At 37.9% G+C, this 24,008-nt stretch overlaps 5 protein-coding genes and 2 pseudogenes across 5 annotated transcripts; 2 read left to right on the plus strand and 5 right to left on the minus strand.

Annotated features, from left to right (window-relative positions):
- On the minus strand, positions 921–3,199 carry LOC104699631. Its single transcript, XM_010414972.1, has 3 exons — positions 2,991–3,199; positions 2,435–2,868; positions 921–2,205 (listed from the first exon to the last, which is right to left on the minus strand). Exons 1-3 carry the CDS (start codon positions 3,051–3,053, stop codon positions 1,014–1,016), a joined length of 1,689 nt encoding a protein of 562 aa, XP_010413274.1. The 5' UTR covers positions 3,054–3,199; the 3' UTR covers positions 921–1,013.
- On the minus strand, positions 6,877–8,598 carry LOC104699633 (GTP-binding protein SAR1A-like). The gene is made up of 3 exons (XM_010414973.2): positions 8,310–8,598; positions 8,067–8,198; positions 6,877–7,389 (listed from the first exon to the last, which is right to left on the minus strand). The coding sequence occupies exons 1-3, from the start codon at positions 8,436–8,438 to the stop codon at positions 7,069–7,071; spliced, it is 582 nt and encodes a 193-aa protein (XP_010413275.1). The 5' UTR covers positions 8,439–8,598; the 3' UTR covers positions 6,877–7,068.
- LOC104699634 lies at positions 8,782–10,021 on the minus strand (annotated as a pseudogene).
- LOC104699635 (pentatricopeptide repeat-containing protein At3g62470, mitochondrial) lies at positions 10,626–12,792 on the plus strand. Its single transcript, XM_010414974.2, has one exon. It carries the CDS (start codon positions 10,692–10,694, stop codon positions 12,435–12,437), a length of 1,746 nt encoding a protein of 581 aa, XP_010413276.1. The 5' UTR covers positions 10,626–10,691; the 3' UTR covers positions 12,438–12,792.
- On the minus strand, positions 12,933–14,013 carry LOC104699636. The gene is made up of 3 exons (XM_010414976.2): positions 13,772–14,013; positions 13,473–13,664; positions 12,933–13,352 (listed from the first exon to the last, which is right to left on the minus strand). Exons 1-3 carry the CDS (start codon positions 13,893–13,895, stop codon positions 13,240–13,242), a joined length of 429 nt encoding a protein of 142 aa, XP_010413278.1. The 5' UTR covers positions 13,896–14,013; the 3' UTR covers positions 12,933–13,239.
- Positions 14,850–15,886, minus strand: LOC104699637. Its single transcript, XM_019227226.1, has 2 exons — positions 15,606–15,886; positions 14,850–15,299 (listed from the first exon to the last, which is right to left on the minus strand). Exons 1-2 carry the CDS (start codon positions 15,703–15,705, stop codon positions 15,175–15,177), a joined length of 225 nt encoding a protein of 74 aa, XP_019082771.1. The 5' UTR covers positions 15,706–15,886; the 3' UTR covers positions 14,850–15,174.
- LOC104704129 lies at positions 16,227–23,734 on the plus strand (annotated as a pseudogene).

Below are 24,008 nucleotides of genomic sequence, written 5' to 3' on the forward strand. Positions count from 1 at the left end.
TGTTCATGAGTTTCTTTAGCGTCACCTGAAGAAAGCCACACATAACGGGAAATCACAGATCGGCCTGATGATGTTTGTATGTTTTATGTTTTTAATTTTTAATGTTTTAATTGTATGTTTTGTTTTTTTTTTCAAGTTTTTTTAACTTTATAATTTTCTTATGTTTTTAATGTTAATGTTATATGTTTTATTTTAATTAAAACTTTAATATCTTTTTACATATTTATTTAAAGAATTAATTTTTAAAATATTATTATTTTGTTCATAGGACCAACTGTGAGGGATACCATTGCTCGTACCAAACTTAAAAAACTCTGAAAACAATTTTATTATATTTGAAGGACCAAAATGTGAGGGACATCAATGTCTATCCTCTAATAAGTATTCCTTCCCTGCCTGTGGTGTTCAAAATAATTGCATAGTCGTAGTAAGATTTTAATAAATTTCGCTCCTATTTTTAAATTTTTGTATGGAAGGGAAGGATGCTTGACCAAACCTAACTAAACTTCGAAACTTGGTCAAGATTCTGAGAATTGAATCCATCAGTTGACAATCGAATAAAAATCTACCAAATTATTAAAAATGCAGCATCATGTTTTTTTTTTTTTTTTAATTAATCTTACTGATTAATTCGTTACCAGTGCCATTAAATGGCAGCCAAACTTTGTAGATAAGGATTCGTCGTACTAATTTAATTTATCGTGTCAGACTCGTTTTTCCATTTTAATCGTACAAATCTAAGAGTATCACTCGTTAAAATATTAAATTATCCGATCTGTATTCATATGGTATGTGTCACACTTGCAATGGAAAACTTGGTCCTAATTTTAACCTCACACTACTTTGATTTTATATTCGACAAGTAAAGCATTTTCCTGCACAGAAATAAATAAAAGAGAAGATATTGGAGAAACTAAAAAGAGACGAATATTTTAAAGTGACATTAAAAAAAAATCGTAAAGTGGAATTAAAAAAAATCTTACATATATATACAATCAAAAAAATTCTCCCGGTTAACAACTGATTGCATCGTATTTCATTGGAATCGGTTGGTTATAACCGGTCCGAGATAACAAACTCCCCACAGCCGCAAGATCTCGGCAGAACACTCCTTGAAACGCGTTTGAATTTCCCGGTTTAATTTCTGCGAAACCGGTTTTCTTAATTGAACCGGTAGAAACAACCGGTTCATGTTCTTCAACCGTTTTCGTTTTTGTTGGCGTTTGGGTTTGAGTCAACGCCACCATCTTCGTCCTCTGTTCCTCCTCTGCTATCGCCGCCGTCAAAGATGAGTAACCTCTCTGAATCAATCGGTAAAGCAACAAAGAAGACATCTTCGCTCGATCTTTAACGCAACTAATCTCGTTCTGGTCGAAGAAATCGCAACGTTCGATGAATGCTAAAGCCTTGTCAGGTTTATGCCTGAGACAGAGCAAGAGGTTGGCTCGATCAAGCTCCGATCTCGTGCATCCGCGTCTAACTCCGATCAATCCGTAGTAATCAACGTTTCCGATTTCACCGTTCGCGATTTTGGCTTTGAGTTTCTTCGATTTCGTAGTCAACACGCAAAGTTTCCCAGGGATCTCTCTGTATTTCACATTGTGTCGCTTCCACGGTGGTCCGGGAAGTTTCCGATCACGTAAGATAGTGTTGTAGAGAATCTTCAAGTGCTCTAAATCATGAAGTGAATCTGGAAGACACCGAACTGTCTCCAAAAGAGCGGCTCTTGTCTCCAACGCGTGGATGCACGACGGCTCAAGAGCTAAGGTTTTGTTACAATCGGCGATGGCTTCCGCGATTTTTCCGGCGGATTTATAAGCGGCGGCGCGGTGCATATAGCAGTCGGCGAGGAATCCTTGCGGCGCAGGACGACGACGACCGTCGATGATTTTGGAGAAGTGACGTATCGAGTCGGAGAAAAGTCCGGCGTCAAAGGCGGCGAATCCGGCGGCACGACGACGGAGGAGGTTTTTTGTGTGGGCGAGAAGGTTAGTGACGGTCTCGCATTCGGAGAGTTTGCGTGGAGGATAAGCGTAAGAAGAAGACGATGGTGATTCGGAGAGGAGGATAGAGACGCTATCATCGGACCAGCTAACACTCTGACGGCGGAACTCGGCGGTTGCTAGACGTTTCCCGGTTTGAAGAAGAACCATTGCGTCCTCCATTAATCCTAGGTGGCAACAAGCTTGTCCTAACACAACGTATCTGCAAATTCCAACAAAATAATTCATTAATTATTATTTTCAAAAACTACACTATACCATTGGTCTTTAAAAAACATAAATAAATATTTCCAATACTGTAATTTTTTTTTTTTTTTGCATTGATAAATGTATAATTCTGAAAATAAATAGATGATTGTAACCATTTTCCTAAAAATAAAAACTTTAATTTACTGAAAATGAAAAAGTAAAAAAAAGGAAAATAATTGTACCTCCATTGTTTATCTTTATCGCGGTTTTTAGAAATCCCAGCCATGAGTTTCTTTTTCAAGTCAGAAACAGAGAAGCACTTAAAGGAGGAGTCACGGCGAGGAGGTGAGTCGGAGAGAAGTTTCCGGGAGAGCTGAGAGGAGGATGAGGAGGAGGAAGAAGAGTAAGAGCCGTCGTAGGAACTGGATGATCCATCAGATTCCTCGTTGTTGTTCAACATGGCAAGCTTGAGGCTTGGAATATAATCTTGAAGCATATCAACTACATCCTTGAAGCGACGAAGAAAGAGCAAAGATCTAGCTTTAAGCTCTAACGCGATTTCAGAACGCGGCGATATCGATAACGCAGCGTCTAGTAAATGAAGGGCTGAAGCAACGTCGTTTTGCTCCTCACTCGCTATTAAAGACCTTGCGTCCTTAATGTACTTATCAACAAGCTGAAACATTTTTTGAAAACAAATGTTTTTAAGTCTCTTTTGAATGAATGATCGATCGATCGATCGATGCCCATTATCTAGAAATTGAAGAAAGATTTAGTGATTTGGAGGGTTTGGTTTACCTTCTTGTGAGTGAACCACCAATGCTTCTTGTCGCCGTTAAGGACTTCAGGATAAACAGCCATTGTTGCCTAGAAAAAGGTTTTGCTATATTGGATTGGGTCAATAGATCATCAAAGGGACTAGAATTTTCGACTTTTTATGTTTTTCACTCTTTCCCCAAAATTCTTTGCTTCTTCTCCTCCAAGATTTGAGAAAAGAAAGAGAGCAAAGTGTTTTTATAAAGACAGAGAGAGAGAGAGAGAGAGAGAGAGAGAGAGATATGGAAACAGAGCAGTATAGGAGGAGAGAAGAGAGAGAGAGAGGGAGAGATGACAGCTTTGACCTGAGAGAAAAGTTTTGATCCTTCAAGTTAATAGCTGGCACCACTTCTGCTTTTATATTTATTCTCTGTTTTATTTGATATATATATATATATATATTCTCTTGCCTAAAACCCTTTTTAAGTTAATATCTATCAATCCCGTGTGTCTCAGAATCATATCTCTTCTAATTAACTCGTAATCTTATTAGGCTAATCCTCGTGTTTATCTCAGAATCATATTACTCTTTAACCTTATAAGATACAATCTCTTCATGATGAATATACTTTTTTCCTAAATATATACTCTTGTAATCCTATTTCTCAATGTAGGCTGAACTCTGAGTTATCTTACTTACGCTATATTTGGACTAATTCTATCTCAGTAAAATAATCTCAATCAAGGTTTTGGATTTGTAGATCTAGAGTAATCTCAATCAAGGTTCAGTATAGTAATTTGTGTCATGTTAACATCAAGTTTTTCTAAAAATATATAAAGTGAGATATTTATACCGATAAAACAAAGATTACGAAACATTAAAAACATTTGATTAAAATAGTAGACTCTGTGAGTTTATAAATACATCATTGTGATTTTGTCATATTCTGAAATCGTCATTGCGTGACGAATGATTGCATTATTTTATCACCCATCTCTTGGGTAATCATGTTCAATTATTTCTTACTATATACCTTAGCTTTTATTTTCTTCATTAGGTTCTCTGGCTATTATTCTTTGCCAAAAAAAAAAAAAATGAAAAATTTATAATGATTATAATTAGATATTTCTAGAGATATATACATGATCGATATTTTAGCTTTTTCCAATCTTATACCGTCGTGATATTACGTAACTAATTTAATTGGGTCACGTCTTGTGTGATTAATGTTTCACAGAAAATAGCATGCCATTGCAAAGCATGTAGTAGAATTTAGTATGGTCTCAAATAAATGCAATGTCAGTCAAGTCAACATGTATAGCAAGGTCTGAATTTTCAAAAAAAAAAAATATAATAATAATAATAAGGTAAATTATCCAACCTTTATATTTTCATAGGATTCTTTGAATAAACAAAAAATGGATTCTTTGAATAAACAAAAAATTATATAACAAGGGACGGTTAGCCATTATGATTGGGAACTGAATATAACAGCAATAATAATAATAATAATGCAACTCAGAAAAAAATGATTATATTGTAGGTACAACTTCCTTCGACATTTTTTTTTTGGACTTATAGGCAATGTATGTGTATTGGCTCCAATTTATTAGCCTTATATATAGTTTAGTTTAATCATTCGGAATTATAATATCGATCTTTCTTTATGTATTTCATTTTTCTATTCGCACTTATATAAAGAAACAAATAAATAAAGTTTTTTTTAAAATACAGTTTCCCCTCAAAATCATATATTTTCCTGATAAATACAGAAATTATAATAAACTACATATGATTTTTATATATAACAGATGATTTTGTATATGTTTAGAAACCAAAATTCTATTTGTTTGCATATAATATGATCTCTTGATTGAATTTTCGTACGAAATTGAACTAGTTGAGAAGTAGAGATATATGTCAGATAAGAACTATTATGTGTAGTAATAATATAAGTACTATAAATAAAAGAATAAAAGATAGTCTAAGCATATTAAATAGATACAAGCTAATTGGATGATACGACACACCGTGCCATTGGTTGGGACAACTGTGCCAGGATGGCTTTGGGTTAACAAACACTAGAAAGACGATTACGTGTTAATTTTTGTAGTTAACTAGTGTAAGTTAAAAAAGTGTGGGTCTACTTAAAGGGCAACTGTCCCCATTCTATAAACATGTTAGCATCTTATGTGGCATACCATGACGGCGTATATATCATACTTAACGATACTGTTTATTTTAAATTACATTTCGCATATATGAATATATGATAGTAGTATAACATGTACCTACCCTTGTACACTTCATATTTTCATATATACACGTTAGTATATTCTGCTATCTATAGTCATATATACAAGTATCTGTATTAAGATCCAAAAATAAGATTTTACTAGTGCGACGTTGAAAAGTATTGTACTTGAAACTTTCGACATTTGCAGCGTATGATTGCAGTGTCTATGTATGACTCTGTCTCTATGGTGACTTTTACCAAGACATGGGTTTTATATAGAACCAAATGAGTGCCAAAGTTGGCGCAAACATTAAGATAAGAATCTAGTATTATCAAAATACTCATCCACTAGTTGTATAGTTTAAACGTCATTACTAATTTGAAATATATGACTTCGAGTAGAAAATAGAGAATATTGCGTTGGGAGATTAAACCAATCATCTAGTTTTGCTCAAATTCATACGATAGAGACCTCTTTTGGATCCAAAAGCTTTGGGTTTTGAACAAAAACTGAAACCAATCAAATTAAAAGTCAGATAGCTCAGAGGAAGGCACGTGTTCTTGGCTTAGATATCACGTGGGAATGAGTGATCCATGTGCTTCCCTTTATCCCAAAAACCAGCTTAATATACTTCTTTGTGAATTTTATCTCTTCTTTTTCACCACGACGATCAGTAGTCAAAAATTTAACTTAGAGCCGATTCGATCGAATGACTTTCTTTATATTTTGGATTTTCCCATTCGAGCAGAAACTTAAATAAAAATCAAATTATTCGTTTGGTCACATCTTCATATGTTCATATATTCCGTGGGAAAGAGAACCAGTCTCTAGCTCGGCTGTGCTTTTGCTGAAAAGTGGCGAATAATAAAAAAAGAAACAGCAAGATTTGTAACAAAGTATCGATCCAAGGAATAATTTCTAATAGAAATAATGCCTTTCAAAAACTGTTTATTGTTTTTAACTTTGGGTCACGTGGAAAAGAATCAATCCAAAGGATAAATTCTGAAAAAGATGTAAAAAAAGGGAAAGTTGCACCCTAATGAAAATTTTGTTAAAGAAAAAAAAATGGTTAAAAACCATACATATTCCATAGACAGTAGTATTATACTTGAGTCACAAAATCTAATCTATTAGCCTTATTGTGTTGCGACTTGAGCGTTTCAAAGCGGCTGAGATCAATCAAGGTGATTGGTGGGCTACTCAAAAGGCATGTGTTTTCTCTTTTGTTCTCTCAATTTTGTTGTGAACTATTATTGTTGTCCACTCTCTATTTTTAGTGAAAATAAATTCATGGTTATCCACAGATTTGTTTGTGTTCATTTCACAATACCTATAAAGAAGCAAAACAGACATAATGATAAGTTCACAAAGAGACATAACACATGAAAAACAACAATACATACGTACCACTCATGATTATGGTACATCTAAGTGTCAAATTGATTGGTCTTCAGGGTAGGACATTGTGATTGTTAAATGTCAAACTCGATTCACATGGGGTTCTTCTCCTACATACATTATTAAAGTAGAGGTCTTCTTCATCTCTCGAATTTTCAACAAAAGCTAAGAGACAGCCATTGCTAAAGCCCCACACAGTTGTACAGTCACAGACAATTGGGTTCACACTTTTCATAGGATTCAAGTTTGGTCTGTAACTCTGTATACACTTCAATATTATATAATTAATAAGTCGTCAAAAATAGAAATCTTGTTGTATACAACACACACACACAATATACATTACTTATTCACATAATTCATTCTACATCTTGAATCGTAATCATACATTAGATATAAATTATAACAAGGCGATACCACTCACATTGTATATAGACAAGACTTATATATATATATAAATATATATATATATATTTTTTTTGATCTAGTCGATATATTGAGAAACCCATTTAAATCCTTCGCCGTAACCCATCTTTCTGACAATGCTGCACATGAACACCTCAAGGGGACGGACATTTGTTCCAGCCAAATTCACTTTACCTTTCCCCGTGGTGAAATTGGTGAGGCCTAGATGATAACGCAGCTCGTCTTCTGATGCAGCGTATGGAATATCGATTTTGTTTCCAAGGATGAGGAAAGGGACGTTTGCTAGGGATTCATCTGAGAGAAGGGCGTCAAGCTCTTTCTTTGATTCTGCAAACCTCTCTTTGTCATATGCATCAACTAGGTATACCACTGCATCAACCTAATAGTACGAGAGACCAAAAAAATTAATGTTACAAACTTGAAGATAAAATATGAACAGGGCAGGTAGTAATTAGACATCACAGTCTTTTGATGTCATCATTCATTGGAATCACCAGCCATCAGAATGTAATCACAAGAGACCTCATGTTGAGATGCTCTGTAGATACTTTATCTTCCAATTATCAACCTCTACATACCAATCAATCATCATGTCATTGGAAATAATATCATCTAGAGATTTCAAACTAACATTTGTAAATATGTTTATTTGTGACCAAAAAACTGGACTAATAAGCGAGTAGAACGCAACTAGTGGTTAGCACAGTGGCTACAGAAGAGAGTACGCAACTAGTGGTTAGCACAGTGGCTACAGAAGAGAGTAAGGAGGTCACACCAAGGTAAGTCTATCAATAATCAGCAAAATGTGATCAAGAGAACCTCATGATGCAACAAGAAGAAGATTATAATAGATTTGCTATCTTCTAAACTTCAAGTTATATAGTATTTTCAAGCTACCATTTGTAGAGTTCACTTCAGCTCCATTTGTAGAGTCTACAAATATATCGCTAAACTAGCATATGAGAGAGAGAGAGTCTGAGAAGACTTGGCGAATTGATTGACCTAAAAAATACTAACAATGATGTAAAACAAAGGAAGCGACACGAAGATGAAAACCTTAGCATAATAGTCCTTCCAGACTCTACGAGCAATCTGATGACCTCCCAAATCGAAGGCTTTGAACTTGATTTTGCCGATACTAAGCTCTTCCGATGTCGGATGCTGTGTCGGCTGATGCTGGACCAATCTCTGAAACCCCCGAAATCAACACACGATTGCTCAAATTCACTGACTAAGTAACATAAACAAGATTCTAAGAAGAGGATTACTCTCATCTCTGATTCAAAGAAGAAAACGAACCTCGTCCTTTAACATGTGAAGCAAGGTGGTTTTGCCGGCGTTGTCGAGACCTAGAAACAGTATCTTCGCTTCCTTCTGCCACAACCCGAGAGTTGCCAGAACTCCATAGAACCAATCGACCAAGAACATCGCTTCTTCTTCTTCCTCTCTCGCAAAGGAAGGGACTAGGGAGACAACTTTTCACGCAGCTTCGTGATTGTACATACGGCTTCCTTTTGGTATTCTTTGTAAAATAACATATAGTTTTGGGGCTTTTGTATGAAACGAACAAACAATTGGGGTTCTTTTTTGCCAAAGACGAAAGATATAACGCGACTGGTGAGTTTTGCTGACTTGCTGTGTTGGAAACTTGGAAGTCAGATAGCTGTATTAATTTTAGTATTAACGACTTTATGTGACAACTAAATTGCTAAAAATATCCGCATATCTTTTTAAAAATAAAGTTTTTTTCGTCAAACTGTGCCATTTACTATTCTTAAACCGTCATGTATTCATAATTGCATACGAAGATTGATTCAAATGTTACATCAAAGCAACATATATACAATTATAAAGAGATATGTGATGATGATAAGCTGATCAATGATCTTGAGGTTGCTTCTTGACGATAATCACAGGACACTTCACTCGTTTCGCGCAATACTCGCTCACACTCCCTAGCAATGCCCTATATATCAATTACACCAAACCATCAAATAACCCATTGTGTATCAAAAGTTTGTTTTGTGTGTCTTAAAAAGATTGAATGATGAATATACCTTTTAAAGAAGCCGTAGTCATGTGTGCCAATCACTAACATATCAGCTTTAAGTTTCTGAGCTGCGTTGCATATAACTTCCTTTGCATCTCCTCGTCCAACTCGTCTCTCTATTTTAATCTGTACATCAAATAACACATTTAGTTAAATTCACTTTCTAATAATGAGTCGGTTTCTAAATATAATTAATCAAGCAAAGTGTTGAAAAATATCGATAGAAGTTTACATCGGACTCAAAATCTTGGTACACGGTTCGAGATCGAGACATGACTGATTCAACGAGCTCGTGTTCATATTTCATCAAGGCTGCAACCGGATCACCGGTCACTATAAACCCTAAAAAAATCGACCAAACAAAATCTATATACTAAGCCAAACGGTTTATATATATATATATATATATAAGGATAGTTAATCAAAAGATTAAAGGGGACTAACCTGCGGCGTCAAGGGAAGAGTAAACGGGAAGAGGGGGCTTGGCGTAGAGGAGGATGAGGGTATTGTTGGAACCTTACGGAAAAAGATTGTCAAGACTCCATGAGAGAGCTTCCATGCTCTCTTCGCTTTCGTCCACTGCTACTACTATCTTTCTCTCCTTCGTTTCCTCCATTTCTTTACCTTTTTTTTTTATTTTATTTTTAAAAAATAGAAAGGAAAAAAAATTGCTTTCTTTTGCTTTGAATTATTACCAGAGAAGAAATATCTAATGTTCGAAGAAGGCTTGAGGGAAGAAGAGATTGCGATTGTAAAATTCTATTTATACAAGTAGCTAGGCAAAACCAACTTGATTTCCCATTTCTGGAACTAAGTGTTTTAATTATTTAGTTATTTGCAGACACTATATATCTTGTCTAATTCTTACATTTGAGAAATTCTTTGGTGTTAAACTTCTTTTAAATGTAAAGATAAGATATTAACTAAAAATAGATGTTTTCAGATGTGAGTCTTATCTACAATTTATGTTTTGTATAATTATGGGATTTCATGCATGACTCTTAAAAAAAAAAAGAGTCATATAACTTATCCACAATATGACTCTCTTTTTTTTTTGTGGACAAACTAGTATATATTATGAGTTCTACATTTTATTCTAAAGAAGAAAATAGAACTCAATATTAATGAACTGAATCTGGAATCTGCATTTTCCTCATATATTTATATATATAGTTAGTTATCATGGGTTATATTGATGAATGATGATTGATGATGATGTTACACTGATTGAGTGATCATGAATTTCAGTTTTGTAATATCCATAAACTTATACAAAGAAAAGATAACATAAAGTAAGAGAAGTTTATGATCGAAGCAAATACAATAATTGGTCCCCTCAAAAAAACTTGAGAAATTATCACGACCCTAAAATGAAGATAAGATGCATACAGATACCTTCCAACTCAAAAACAAAACGATACCCCTTCATTAATGCTCCTTGTGAGTTTGTGACCCAAAAAAAGATAATTTATATGGCGATATGAACACGTAACCAAATTAATGGGCCTTTAATGGGTCATCCGAAGCTTCCAATCAAACTAAGGCCCATATCCTCTGATTGATTTTTGCTCCGCAGTTCATCACCTTTCCTTAATCGCCGTCGAGCTTCTTTCTATGTGTGCTGCTGCTCCATGGCTTTGAGAAGAAGCTCCATTAAGACTCCACGCAGCTTTCAAGAGCTTCGTTGCCCCTTCATTCGCTCTCCTTCATTCAACTCCGACGAATTTATTTCCGGGAGAGGAGAAGAGGAAGTTCGATTTTCCGGTGGTAGCTCTTTTCCCTTCTCTCGTCTGTTTCATTCTTCTATTCATCATCCTCCATTGCCACACTCCTCTATAGTATTACTTGATGGGAGTCTTGGTTTTAGAGGTTTCTCTAGTAATAGTTCTGACGAAATTGAATCTGAAGACGATAATGATGAAATTGAGGTCAGTTGTGTTGAGTCAAGTACTACTAATCACGAAGAAGTAGAGAGAGTCTGCAAAGTGATTGATGAATTGTTTGCGTTGGATAGAAACATGGAAGCTGTTCTTGATGAAATGAAGGTCGATCTATCGCACGATCTGATCGTAGAGGTTTTAGAACGGTTTCGACACGCTAGGAAACCTGCATTTAGGTTCTTCTGTTGGGCTGCAGAGCAACCAGGTTTTGCTCATGATTCAAGAACTTACAACTCCATGATGAGTATTTTAGCAAAGACTAGACAGTTTGAAACGATGGTTTCAGTTCTTGAAGAGATGGGTACGAAAGGCTTATTGACTATGGATACATTCACTATCGCGATGAAAGCTTTCGCTGCTGCGAAAGAGAGGAAGAAAGCTGTTGGTATCTTTGAGCTGATGAAGAAGTACAAGTTTAAAATTGGTGTCGAAACCATTAATTGCTTGCTTGATAGTCTTGGCAGGGCTAAGCTTGGTAAAGAAGCTCAGGTTCTGTTTGATAAGCTGAAAGAGAGGTTTACACCTAATATGATGACTTACACTGTTCTACTCAATGGTTGGTGCCGTGTGAGGAACTTGATGGAAGCAGCTAGAATCTGGAACGATATGATTGATCAGGGATTGAAGCCTGATATTGTAGCTCACAACGTTATGCTCGAGGGTTTGTTGAGGAGCAGAAAAAAATCTGATGCGATTAAATTGTTCCATGTCATGAAATCCAAGGGACCTAGCCCTAGTGTCCGTAGCTATACCATCATGATCCGTGACTTTTGTAAACAGTCCAGTATGGAAACTGCCGTTGAGTACTTTGATGACATGATTGATTCCGGGTTGCAACCCGATGCTGCGGTTTACACGTGTCTGATCACGGGGTTTGGGACTCAGAAGAAGCTGGATACGGTTTACCAACTGCTCGAGGAGATGCAAGAGAAGGGACATCCTCCGGATGGCAAAACGTACAATGCGCTGATCAAACTGATGGCGAACCAGAAAATGCCGGAACACGCCACAAGGGTCTACGACAAGATGATCCAGAACGAAATTGAGCCATCAATACACACATTCAACATGATAATGAAATCTTACTTCATGGCGAGAAACTACGAGATGGGGAGAGCTGTTTGGGACGAGATGATCAAGAAAGGGATTTGTCCTGACGATAACTCCTACACGGTTTTGATCAGAGGGCTTATAGGTGAAGGGAAGTCCAGAGAGGCATGTAGATACTTAGAGGAGATGCTTGACAAAGGAATGAAAACCCCTGTGATTGATTATAACAAGTTTGCTGCTGATTTCTACAGAGGAGGACAACCAGAGATATTTGAGGAATTGGCGCAGAGAGCTAAGTTCTCTGGTAAGTTTGCTGCAGCAGAAATCTTTGCAAGATGGGCTCAGATGACTAGAAGGAAATTCAAACAGAGATACATGGAAGATTGATAACTTGGGGGGCGCGTAACTGGATATTACAACAACTCACTGGCTCGGAGAAAGCTTGTGCTCATTTGTAAGCTCATCTGCAAGTTTTTGTGCGAGAAATCTTGCTTCAATCAAGAATATGACTGCACTTGCACAGCTTGGAATTTTACTGATCACATTTGGTTGCTGCTTCGTGCCAGCAGTTGAGGTTCTAATGGCACAACGGGGATTAAACTATTCGGTATTTGAATAGAGTGTCAAACATGTCTTTGCTCTTTGTATTGTAACATCTGAGTGAACAACACACCTCGTTTTTTTTTGGTGAAGGTGAAACGATTTGCTTAGAATTAATAATCAATTCACAGATTTGATTCGATTTGATTCACAGTTATCGTAACCTCCTACGAAATAAAGCATTCACAATGCATTCAGGACGAGAGAAGAGTTCAAAGCCTCCGCAAACCATTAGATTAGAGCACACACACACAAAGAAAAAGAGACGTTTAAGAGAAGAAATATGAAACATCAATGATTTCATAGGACAAACAAACACACAAAGGGTTTAGACAAGGAAGAAGAAGAAGAGGACCATCTAGAAGTTAAAAAGATGGACAGGAAAACAAAGGGATCAGTTATTATGAACATCAAGGCAGGCAGGAAGGCAGGCATGGAGAAGCAAGAAGAGTGTGTATTGGGGGGGGTCAACAAGGTTCTGAGCTTCTTATTAGGGTCTGGGGGATAGGCTTTTCCCTCAGCTGATAGGGAATTCCAAAGCACATTGAAATTTCTCCGTTTGAGCGAGGGGTAAAAGGGGATAGGGTTGTCATTTGTGATTAACATTATCGTTGATGATTTTCCAGTATTTACAAATGCCCACCTCCCCCATGCCATCTAAAAGAGCCGCACGTCTCGAATGATCGAGTCCTAACGGCGACTCTGAAACCATAAAAAAGTGGAGATCAAGATTCAAGATACACAACAACAACAACAACAACAACAACAACAACAACAATACACAAGTAAAAAAAAATGATACGAATTCTTCTTCTTCCTCACCATTTGGTATGCGATTGAGCTCGATTCCGGCGGGGTGAAATACATGATCCTGGATCTCCTGATTCGTCGCATTAATATAAGCCTTGATTGATCCCATTACCGCAAGCGCAATTTTGATGTTCCTCGAAACATCAGCAGCACTGAGACCTTCAGGGATCTTGTAGACCTCCACGTCCCAGAAGACGCCTGCCTCTAAGGAGTTTGTTTTCACAATAAAGCAAATTACGACTCAGAAGATGATAGTATTTGCAATTTCGAAAAAAAATTACATAAGCGATAAATCGGTACAAAAAGCTTACCGACGTATCCGCTACTAGCCATGGTTTTGAAGGACTGATCGAGACATTTAGAGAGAAAGGGGCGGAACAATGGAAGACGAGAGTTGAGCAACGGCTTAAAGCTACGGCATTGACTTATCAACATTGTGTTTTGACGACGGAGAAAGATCCGCTGCGCCGGAACAAAGGAAGACGACAGAGAGAGAAGCTGCTGTTGCCGCTGTGGGGTTTAGGGTTTTCTAATAGCCACCACCATTGACGACAGAGTAAAAGCTAAAAAGTAACAGTCCTCCTTTAAACGGGCTATCATGTCCATTTCTTTCTTAAATGGGCCTTCTTTTAGACCCTATAAGGTGAAAATGATTTCCATAAATTAAAAAAACAACAACAATTCACTGATTTGCCAATTTTATTGTTTGATTTGGAACCGGAGGTTTTATAACCAGTTTGATGAAATTAAGCATTCTTCTCTGAGAAAGTGAATAAATGCATTTAGGACGAAAGAAGAGTTTATAAACCCTCTGCAAATCATTTGAACACCCAAAAAAAGGGTTTTAACAGAAGGAAGATAAAAGGTCAATGTGAATTCATACACACACAAAAGGGGCTTTTGACAGAGCAAAATGATCATATACAAGTTAAGAAGATTGACAGAAAACATAGGATCGGTTAATATATAGCATCCATCATCATTGAGAATTAGAGATACATTGAAGATTGATGACTTGGGGAACTTAAACTGGATCTTTCAACTCATTAGTAAATGGTTCTACTTGAGCTCATCTGCAAATTCTTGGTTTTTTGAGGTTCTAATGGCTCAATGAGAACCCGTTGAGAAGCATCAGGAGACCAATATACGAATGGATATAACACAAACAGTTTTATAACCTTCAAGTATTCAACACAACATGTATGGTTCCTTATAAAGTCCAAACCTCAAAACATGTCTCTGCTCTTTGTACAGTAACATTTGTCTGAAACAACAACACACTATCTGTTTTTCATTGTAACATTGTTTACAATAATAGTATTTTTAAAGGAAAAGGTCTTTATTTTAACCTTCAAAACACATATACATATCTGAACATGCGTATGTGTCTATATCTAAACCGAAGCATACTATAAGTGATAGCAAAATTTCAAAAGTAGCCAATTCTACTCTTTTAGATACACATACAAACACAAGACTTAAGAGACAGAAGAACATGAAGTTGGCTCAACTCAAAGTGCAGAGAAAGAAAAACAAAGACATCTTTTATGGCTTGGTAACATGTAACTATGGTTGATGGCTGCATTTAGCATTTGGCAAACACAATATAATGAAATTTTCAACTCTCAAAACAGAGAGAAACTGAAGCAGAAAAATTGCAAGTTGGAGAGTGAAAAGAACTTAACGAGAGAGAATAAAGAGCTTCTTCCTTGATCTATGGAGTTTTGCTAGCTTCAGCGTCCTTGTTTCTCCAGGGATTAAGAGCTTCTCTCATGGCTTGAGCTTCAGGAGAATGTTCCCAGGCCCGTTTCTCTGCTTCAATCACAGTAACCTTGTCGTCTGCAAGTTTCCATAACAAAAACAATTTCATCAAAACCCAAACCAGTCTAATGTAGAAACTAAAAGATTTACAAGTACACAAGAAAGTAAGAAACTTCAACATCAATAAGCTTTATTTCATCATCAAACTTGAGATTAAACTTAAAACTCCCCAGAGTTTCCAAAATCGATGAAATTAAATTATTCACAGAAACCATTGCAATCAATTGTTGGTAATTCGGAAGAAAAAAAAAACCCTAAATTCCCAAAATCTAAGTGATTAAAATTAAAAGCGAGAAAGAATTGAAAAGATGAGAATTTTTTTACAGAAACCAGTCTTGATCATGAAGAACTCCATGCCTCCGCCTATAATAGCCGATCCAATCGCGATCTTCAAATACCAATCCAAAAATTTCGTCTTCATCATCTCCTCCCTTTCTCAGATACTTCCCCGATGAAGAATTCAAAATCTCCAGAAGAACATAAGAGATACAATTTCTCAAATACTTTCCCGATGAAGCAAAGCTTCGAGGATTTTTAATTTTTGCCCGGAAGGGTTTTAGTTCATCACTGTGGTCGTAAATTAATTTCCTCTGATGTTGTCGCTCTTCTTCTACATTTACAGATTTACTCAATACAGCGTGTTAAAAACAGTAAAACGCTGTCGTTCGTGCTTTGGTTCGACTTGTCGGTTTGGGCAAACCAAGTCGGGACCAAAATATTAGTATAAATTTAAAGTGGCGGTTCAAGTTAAGAAGAACAAGAAGCGGGAAAACGAAATCAGGGGACGCACGTGGCACGTTTACATTGGATTAATCCATATTAATGGATTGTAGTCCTGGTACCAAAGAGGTTTATTGGGGGTGGGGGCTAGGGTTTGAAAGATTACAAGGGAGGTCTCTACTCTGTAGTCTCTACACTCTACTCTCTCTAGGGTTTGCTAAAAGTATGGATAGGATCAGCAATCTTCCAGACGAGTTTATATCCCACATCGGATCCTTTCTCAGAGAAAGTTTCTCTCGGCGAAGGATGTCGCGTTCTCCACGGTTCTTTCTAAGCGATGGCATAATCTGTTTACCATCGTGCCAGATCTTCATTTTGATGGTTCTGATAAGGATGGAGAAACTCTTACGGATTTTGTGGACAGAGTATTAGCTCTTCCACCCACTTCTCATGTTAACAAGTTCTCTCTTAATTGGTGGTTTGATGAGGATACCGAGCCTGCTCAGTATGATCATACCAATCGTTGTCTACGTCATGTGCTCAAGCGTGGTGTCACGGTTCTTGAACTCTCGATAAATGGCGAAGAAGGTTATGCACTACCTTTTGAAGTTTTCACTTGCGAGACAGTTACTGATCTGTCACTAGGGTGTGGTTTCGCTATTCTCCCTGAGAATGCCCTTCTTCCAGCGCTCAAGACTCTCTATCTTTCTTACGTTCGGTTCCATGAGTTTGGTCGTTGTGCGTTCAATACGCTTCTTGCTGCGTCTCCTGTGCTCGAGGAATTAACCATATGTGGTGTCAACTGGGAACTTTGGAAATGGTCTTGCACTGTGTCTAGTCTGAGCCTTAAGAGACTTACAATAATGCGTAAAGTGTGGGATTCTTTTGATGACTCTGATTTCAAGAGTTTTAGTTTCCATACTCCGGGGCTTGCCTACTTGTATTACTCTATGTTCCAAAAGAGTATCTAAATGTTAATCTCGACTCCCTCGTTGAAGCTACTCTCTATCTTTGTCCGGAAGAAAATTATATGTGGGGGACAGGGGATGAAAGGCGCTTCCTTCCAATGAATCTCCTCAATGGGCTCAAAAATGTCGAGACTCTCAGCTTGTACACCATTATGACTGCAAAGGTAAGTGTACTCTATTAATTTCAATTTCTATTGAAGATCTTACAACAACTTGTATTCACTATTTTGGAACTATTGACGTAGTATAAGTATAAAAATCTTGCTAGGTATGCTGTAATGAAATGGTTTTCTTATGTTTCAGATGTTTTATGTCTTCCGTGAAGCACTCCCAGTGTTTGAAAAGCTGTCTTATTTATATGTTAGCCTTTCTAACTTCTGTTGGTCTCCTCTGCCAATGCTGATCAAGAAATCTCCAAATCTAAAGACTCTCGACATTAACGTACGTATGAGTGCAAACCCCCACAAAAGATCCTTAATTAGATTTAGATACTCGTGATTTTAATCTTGAATCTCAAATATTTTCCGTCTTGTTTCAGGGTCCCTTGCACTATAAGAGTTTTTATTACTGTGAAGAAGACACTGTTTGCGAGTGCGTGTAAAAGTATTCATTCTTATGGTCGAGTCCTTTGGAGTGTTGGGTAAGCTTCTAGAATGTTCAGCTCAAGATTCCTTAACCAAGTTGGGTTAAGAGAAAAGGGAAAGTTCTATTTAGGATTAGGAAAAGAGTAGTTTTCCATTATCAAAATAGGAATAGGAAATAAGTCGAGTTCTCTATAAATATGTTTGATGGGTTGTATCAAACAGATATCGGAAACACAAAGAGAGTTTGTGAGTTGTTTAGTTTTGACAGATTTTCTAAACAATCAATAAAGATAGTTATTCTTTATACAAGCTAAGTGTGTTTAAGAAACTTTATTTGGTATCAGAGCGTTAGGTTATTGGAGAACCTGGAACCTGTGACCTGTGAAGAACCAAGACGAAGATCTTGCGTACGTACAGCCGTCGTCCCCGAGTCATGGCAGACGAAAGCTCAGCACGTCCAAAGGAGTTTACTCCACCATCGATTCAATGCCCCATGCTAACTTCCTCTAACTACACGGTGTGGTCAATGAGAATGAAGATCTTGTTGAAGATCTATCATGTATGGGATGCAATCGAACCAGGATCAGCGGATCCTGATCTAAACATTATCGCGACAGGATTATTGTTTCAAGCTATCCCGGAGGCTCTTATCTTACAAGTCGGTGAACAAGACTCTCCTAAAGGGATATGGGATGCCATCCAATCTCGTCATCATGGTGCAGATCGAGTCAAGGAAGCAAGGCTTCAAACTCTTATGTCTGAATTTGAGAGAATCAGGATGAATGATTCAGACACAATAGATAGCTTTTCAAGCAAGCTATCGGAGATTGCATCAAAAGCGGCTTCTCTTGGGCAGACAATTGAGGAAGCAAAACTTGTGAAGAAGTTTCTCAATAGTCTACCAAGGAACAAGTTCATTCAGATCATAACATCTATTGAACAAGTTTTGGATTTACAGAGAACAAGCTTCGCGGAGATCATAGGAAGACTCAAGGCCTATGAAGAGCGGATCCTTAATGAGGAGGATCACCAAGATACTCAGGGTAAGCTGTTATTTGCAAACTCGCAAAACACTTGGGGTTCCTGAGGCCGAGGACGAGGCAGAGGAGGCAGAGGAAACAAAGGACGAGGAAGAGGCAGAGGCAGAGGCTACACACAAGAACAACAAACAAATCAAGGAGATCAGAATGATTCAAAGGATAAGAAGGATAGGTCGAAGGTGGTTTGTTATCGGTGTGATTAGCTAGGACACTATGCCTCTACATGTCATGATCGACCACAACAACATCAAGGAGAAGCAAATAAAATTGAGACAGAGAATGCGGATGCAACTCTTTATTTGCATGAGGTTGTGTTTTTGAATGAAGAGAAGGTGATTCCGAAAAACTATGAGACTAGCAACACAGCAGAGGAGTTGTGGTATCTTGACAATGGGGCAAGTAACCACATGACTGGCCATAGAGAGTATTTTTCGGAGCTCAATGAGAACATCAAAGGAAGAGTGAAGTTCGGTGATGGTTCTTGTGTTGAAATTGCAGGAAAAGGAGCGATTCTTTTTCAAAGTAAGACAAGTGAACAGATTCTGGTTTCAGACATCTACTACATTCCCTCTCTTAAAAGCAACATTATGAGTCTAGGACAGGCTACAGAGGTTGGTTGTGACGTCAGGATGAGACAAGACTACCTTACAGTCCATGATCCCATTGGAAGATTGTTGGTGAAAGTAACAAGATCACCAAATAGGCTCTACAAGATTAAGCTGAAAATAGGCAGACCAATATGTCTACATTCGAGTATTGCAGATGAAGCTTGGAAGTGGCATGCTCGGTTAGGACATATCAGTTTTAAAACAATGAAGATGATGTTCCAGCAACAGTTAGTACAAGGATTGCCGGAAATAAGAGAAGAGAAAAGATTGTGTGAGTCTTGCTTAGTTGGAAAACAAACTCATCAATCGTTCCCCAAGGCCTCATTGTTTCGAGCTTCAAAGCCATTGGAGCTTCTACATGCTGACTTATGTGGTCCTATCACACCTTCAACCTTGGCTAATAACAAATATGTGTTTGTTATTATAGACGATTTTTCAAGATATATGTGGACTATCTTGTTAAAAGAGAAATGTGAAGCTTTTGAGAGGTTCAAGGTGTTTAAGAGCTTGGTAGAGAAGGAGATTGGGAGTTCTATCTTAACTCTAAGAACTGATAGAGGAGGAGAGTTCACTTCAGGAGAATTCAATGAGTTTTGTGATACAAGCGGTATCAAAAGACAACTCACAGCCCCTTACACACCACAACAAAATGGTGTTGTGGAAAGAAGAAATAGAACTCTAATGGAGATGACAAGAAGCACTCTTAAGGCAATGAAGGTACCAAATTATCTTTGGGGAGAAGCGGTTCGCCATGCTACTCATCTGATCAACCGAATACCAACAAGAGCGCTTGAGGGTATGACTCCATATGAGTGTTTACGAGGAGTGAAGCCAATCATTGAGCATTTAAAAGTGTTTGGTTGTTTGACATATTCGAAAATTCAGGCTACAAACCAAAAGAAGCTCGACGATCGATCAAAACCGTTAGTACACCTTGGGATTGAGCCAGGATCCAAGGCATATCGGCTTTATGATCCAACAACCAGGAAGGTTGTTGTCAGCCGCGACGTTGTGTTTGATGAAAGAACGGGATGGAGCTGGAACAAGACAGAACAAGGATCAATGAGGGATCCAGGAATGTTTCAACTACGATGGGGTGAAACTATTGATGTTGGAGAAGGACCTGCAGTTATTGGTAATGTAGAACAGGAACAAGAACAGAACCAAGAACAGGGTGAAACCGAAAGTGATACATTAAGTGATTCTGAGCAAGAAGAAGTCGAGAATGACTTGGGCGAGGAGAACAATGTACAAGTTCAGCAAGAAGAAATTGGCTATCCGCAGCTTCGACGATCGGCTCGTCAAATAAACCGACCAAGCTATCTTGATGACTATCTTCTTCTTGCTAATACAGAGTGTGAGAAGCTGCTTCTTTCACTTAATGATGAGCATGTGAACTATCACGAAGCGAAGGAACTAATGGTGTGGACAAACGCTTGTGTGGAAGAAATAAAATCAATTAACAAGAACAAGACCTGGTTCTTAGTTGAAAAACCACACGGTGCCAAGATTATTGGTCTTAAATGGATTTTTAAGATCAAAAAGAACGCGGATGGTTCCATCAACAAATACAAGGCGAGGTTAGTTGCAAAAGGTTATGTGCAACAATCAGGGATCGACTTTGACGAAGTATTTGCACCGGTAGCTCGACTCGAGACAATAAGACTACTTGTGGGGATTGCTGCTTCCCGCGGATGGGAAATCCACCACCTCGATGTCAAGACGGCGTTTTTGCATGGAGAGCTAAACGAAGATGTCTATGTGTCTCAATCAGAAGGCTTTGAAAAGAGGGGAGAAGAACATAAGGTTTTTAAACTTTCCAAAGCTTTATATGGGTTAAGACAGGCTCCACGAGCGTGGAACACAAAGCTTGATCAAATCTTGAGAGGTTTGAACTTCAAAAAGTGCTACAAGGAGAGTGTAGTGTATCGGAAGGCAGACAGGGAGAAGTTTCATCTTGTAGCTGTATACGTTGACGATCTCTTTGTCACTGGGAACTCATTGGGAGTGATTCAAGAGTTCAAAGCTAGTATGGAGTCCAAGTTCGAGATGTCAGACTTAGGACTACTCACCTACTACCTTGGCATTGAAGTACATCAAGGAAAAGATGGCATCGGGTTGAAACAAGAAGCATATACACGAAGGATTCTCAAAGAAGCAGGCTTGGATCAATGTAATCTGACACACATTCCGATGGAGTTTGGATTGAAGTTGTCTAAAACACAAGGAGAACCGGTAGAAGACGCTACTATGTATCGCCGGAGGATCGGTTGCTTAAGGTATCTCCTACACACAAGACCAGATCTCGCTTTCTCAGTTGGAGTGGTGAGTAGATATATGCAAAATCCAAGAGAGTCACATGTGGCAGCATTGAAGCAAATTTTGAGATATTTGCAAGGAACTCTATCGTATGGTCTAGTATTCAAGCGTGGAGGCTCACAAACGATCGTTGGCTACAGTGACAGTAGCCATAACACGGATCCTGATGATGGGAAGAGCACTGCAGGCCATGTGTTCTATCTTGGAGAAACACCAATTACATGGTGTTCACAGAAACTGAGAACAGTCGCTTTGTCTAGCTGCGAAGCCGAGTTCATGGCCGCAACTGAAGCAGCGAAGCAAGCTATATGGCTACAAGACTTGATGAGTGAACTTATGGGACAGAATTGCGAGAAGATAACCATATACATCGACAACAAGTCAGCCATAGAGCTCTCTAAGAATCCCGTTTTCCATGGAAGAAGCAAACACATCAGCAAGCGTTATCATTTCATCCGAGAGTGTGTTGAAAATGAGCAAATTGAAGTAGAAGTTGTACCAGGAGAAGATCAGTGTGCAGACATACTAACAAAAGCCCTAGCAAGGATTCAGTTCAAGACAATGAGGAGTTTGATCGGCGTTCAAGACCTCTCGAAGAAGGACTCGAAGCTTAAGGGGGTGATTATTGGGTAAGCTTCTAGAATGTTCAGCTCAAGATTTCCTTAACCAAGTTGGGTTAAGAGAAAAGGGAAAGTTCTATTTAGGATTAGGAAAAAAGTAGTTTTCCATTATTAAAATAANAGCTGTATACGTTGACGATCTCTTTGTCACTGGGAACTCATTGGGAGTGATTCAAGAGTTCAAAGCTAGTATGGAGTCCAAGTTCGAGATGTCAGACTTAGGACTACTCACCTACTACCTTGGCATTGAAGTACATCAAGGAAAAGATGGCATCGAGTTGAAACAAGAAGCATATGCACGAAGGATTCTCAAAGAAGCAGGCTTGGATCAATGTAATCTGACACACATTCCGATGGTTTTTGGATTGAAGTTGTCTAAAACACAAGGAGAACCGGTAGAAGACGCTACTATGTATCGCCAGAGGATCGGTTGCTTAAGGTATCTCCTACACACAAGACCAGATCTCGCATTCTCAGTTGGAGTGGTGAGTAAATATATGCAAAATCCAAGAGAGTCACATGTGGCAGCATTGAAGCAAATTTTGAGATATTTGCAAGGAACTCTATCGTATGGTCTAGTATTCAAGCGTGGAGGCTCACAAACGATCGTTGGCTACAGTGACAGTAGCCATAACACGGATCCTGATGATGGGAAGAGCACTGCAGGCCATGTGTTCTATCTTGGAGAAACACCAATTACATGGTGTTCACAGAAACTGAGAACAGTCGCTTTGTCTAGCTGCGAAGCCGAGTTCATGGCCGCAACAGAAGCAGCGAAGCAAGCTATATGGCTACAAGACTTGATGAGTGAACTTATGGGACAGAATTGCGAGAAGACAACCATATACATCGACAACAAGTCAGCCATAGAGCTCTCTAAGAATCCCGTTTTCCATGGAAGAAGCAAACACATCAGCAAGCGTTATCATTTCATCCGAGAGTGTGTTGAAAATGAGCAAATTGAAGTAGAAGTTGTACCAGGAGAAGATCAGTGTGCAGACATACTAACAAAAGCCCTAGCAAGGATTCAGTTCAAGACAATGAGGAGTTTGATCGGCGTTCAAGACCTCTCGAAGAAGGACTCGAAGCTTAAGGGGGTGATTATTGGGTAAGCTTCTAGAATGTTCAGCTCAAGATTTCCTTAACCAAGTTGGGTTAAGAGAAAAGGGAAAGTTCTATTTAGGATTAGGAAAAAAGTAGTTTTCCATTATTAAAATAAGAATAGGAACTAAGTCGAGTTCCCTATAAATATGTTTGATGGGTTGTATCAAACAGATATTGGAAACACAAAGAGAGTTTGTGAGTTGTTTAGTTTTGAGATATTTTCTAAACAATCAATAAAAAGAGTTATTCTTTATACAAGCTAAGTGTGTTTAAGAAACTTTATGGAGGTCCTGAAGATAAATGAGTACTATATTCTCTCAAAGAATTGATACAAATGAAACATTTCTTGGAGAAACTGTCATGTCTTAAGTTGGTGGAAGTTCATTCTCAAGCAACAGGTAAATATAAGCTGAAACTCATAGCAGATCTGGAAAGGCTGCCTAGAGCTTTGTCCAAGTGCAAATTCGAGGTCGTTCCTAGATTTGCTTAAGTCTGTTCATTGATTCAACAACATTAGAACGTTTGTGTTTTCTTTTTTTTTTTGCATTTTCTCATAAGTGGTTGTTGTCGTTTTCTTTTTTTCGTGAAATTAAATACGTACCAAATAATTAGAAACTTAAAACCAAACTAAACCGGAATTTGGATTGGGAGGGGATGATTACAACTGGCGCAAAATGATTGGCTGGTAAACAATTGTATCCGAGCGTATATATTAAAAGAGAAAAATTGATAGAAGAAAAAATAAAAATTGAACCTTTTTGCTC

Source organism: Camelina sativa, chromosome 7, assembly GCF_000633955.1.
Source record: "Camelina sativa cultivar DH55 chromosome 7, Cs, whole genome shotgun sequence".
NCBI classification, from domain to species: Eukaryota; Viridiplantae; Streptophyta; class Magnoliopsida; order Brassicales; family Brassicaceae; genus Camelina; species Camelina sativa.

What these genes read in the sequence shown, in the direction of transcription:
- LOC104699633 (XM_010414973.2), bottom strand. Translation starts at nt 8,438, where the DNA reads ATGTTCTTGGTCGATTGGTTCTATGGAGTTCTGGCAACTCTCGGGTTG. An exon ending in TTCACATGTTAAAGGACGAG is followed by an intron (nt 8,199 to 8,309) that starts GTTCGTTTTCTT and finishes CGGGGGTTTCAG; the next exon opens with AGATTGGTCCAGCATCAGCC. An exon ending in GGAAGGACTATTATGCTAAG is followed by an intron (nt 7,390 to 8,066) that starts GTTTTCATCTTC and finishes TCGTACTATTAG; the next exon opens with GTTGATGCAGTGGTATACCT.
- LOC104699631 (XM_010414972.1), bottom strand. Translation starts at nt 3,053, where the DNA reads ATGGCTGTTTATCCTGAAGTCCTTAACGGCGACAAGAAGCATTGGTGG. An exon ending in GGTGGTTCACTCACAAGAAG is followed by an intron (nt 2,869 to 2,990) that starts GTAAACCAAACC and finishes AAAATGTTTCAG; the next exon opens with CTTGTTGATAAGTACATTAA. An exon ending in GATAAAGATAAACAATGGAG is followed by an intron (nt 2,206 to 2,434) that starts GTACAATTATTT and finishes TGGAATTTGCAG; the next exon opens with ATACGTTGTGTTAGGACAAG.
- LOC104699637 (XM_019227226.1), bottom strand. Translation starts at nt 15,705, where the DNA reads ATGATGAAGACGAAATTTTTGGATTGGTATTTGAAGATCGCGATTGGA. An exon ending in CATGATCAAGACTGGTTTCT is followed by an intron (nt 15,300 to 15,605) that starts GTAAAAAAATTC and finishes GGAAACTTGCAG; the next exon opens with ACGACAAGGTTACTGTGATT.
- LOC104699636 (XM_010414976.2), bottom strand. Translation starts at nt 13,895, where the DNA reads ATGTTGATAAGTCAATGCCGTAGCTTTAAGCCGTTGCTCAACTCTCGT. An exon ending in GGCTAGTAGCGGATACGTCG is followed by an intron (nt 13,665 to 13,771) that starts GTAAGCTTTTTG and finishes CAAACTCCTTAG; the next exon opens with AGGCAGGCGTCTTCTGGGAC. An exon ending in GCTCAATCGCATACCAAATG is followed by an intron (nt 13,353 to 13,472) that starts GTGAGGAAGAAG and finishes TTATGGTTTCAG; the next exon opens with AGTCGCCGTTAGGACTCGAT.
- LOC104699635 (XM_010414974.2), top strand. Translation starts at nt 10,692, where the DNA reads ATGGCTTTGAGAAGAAGCTCCATTAAGACTCCACGCAGCTTTCAAGAG.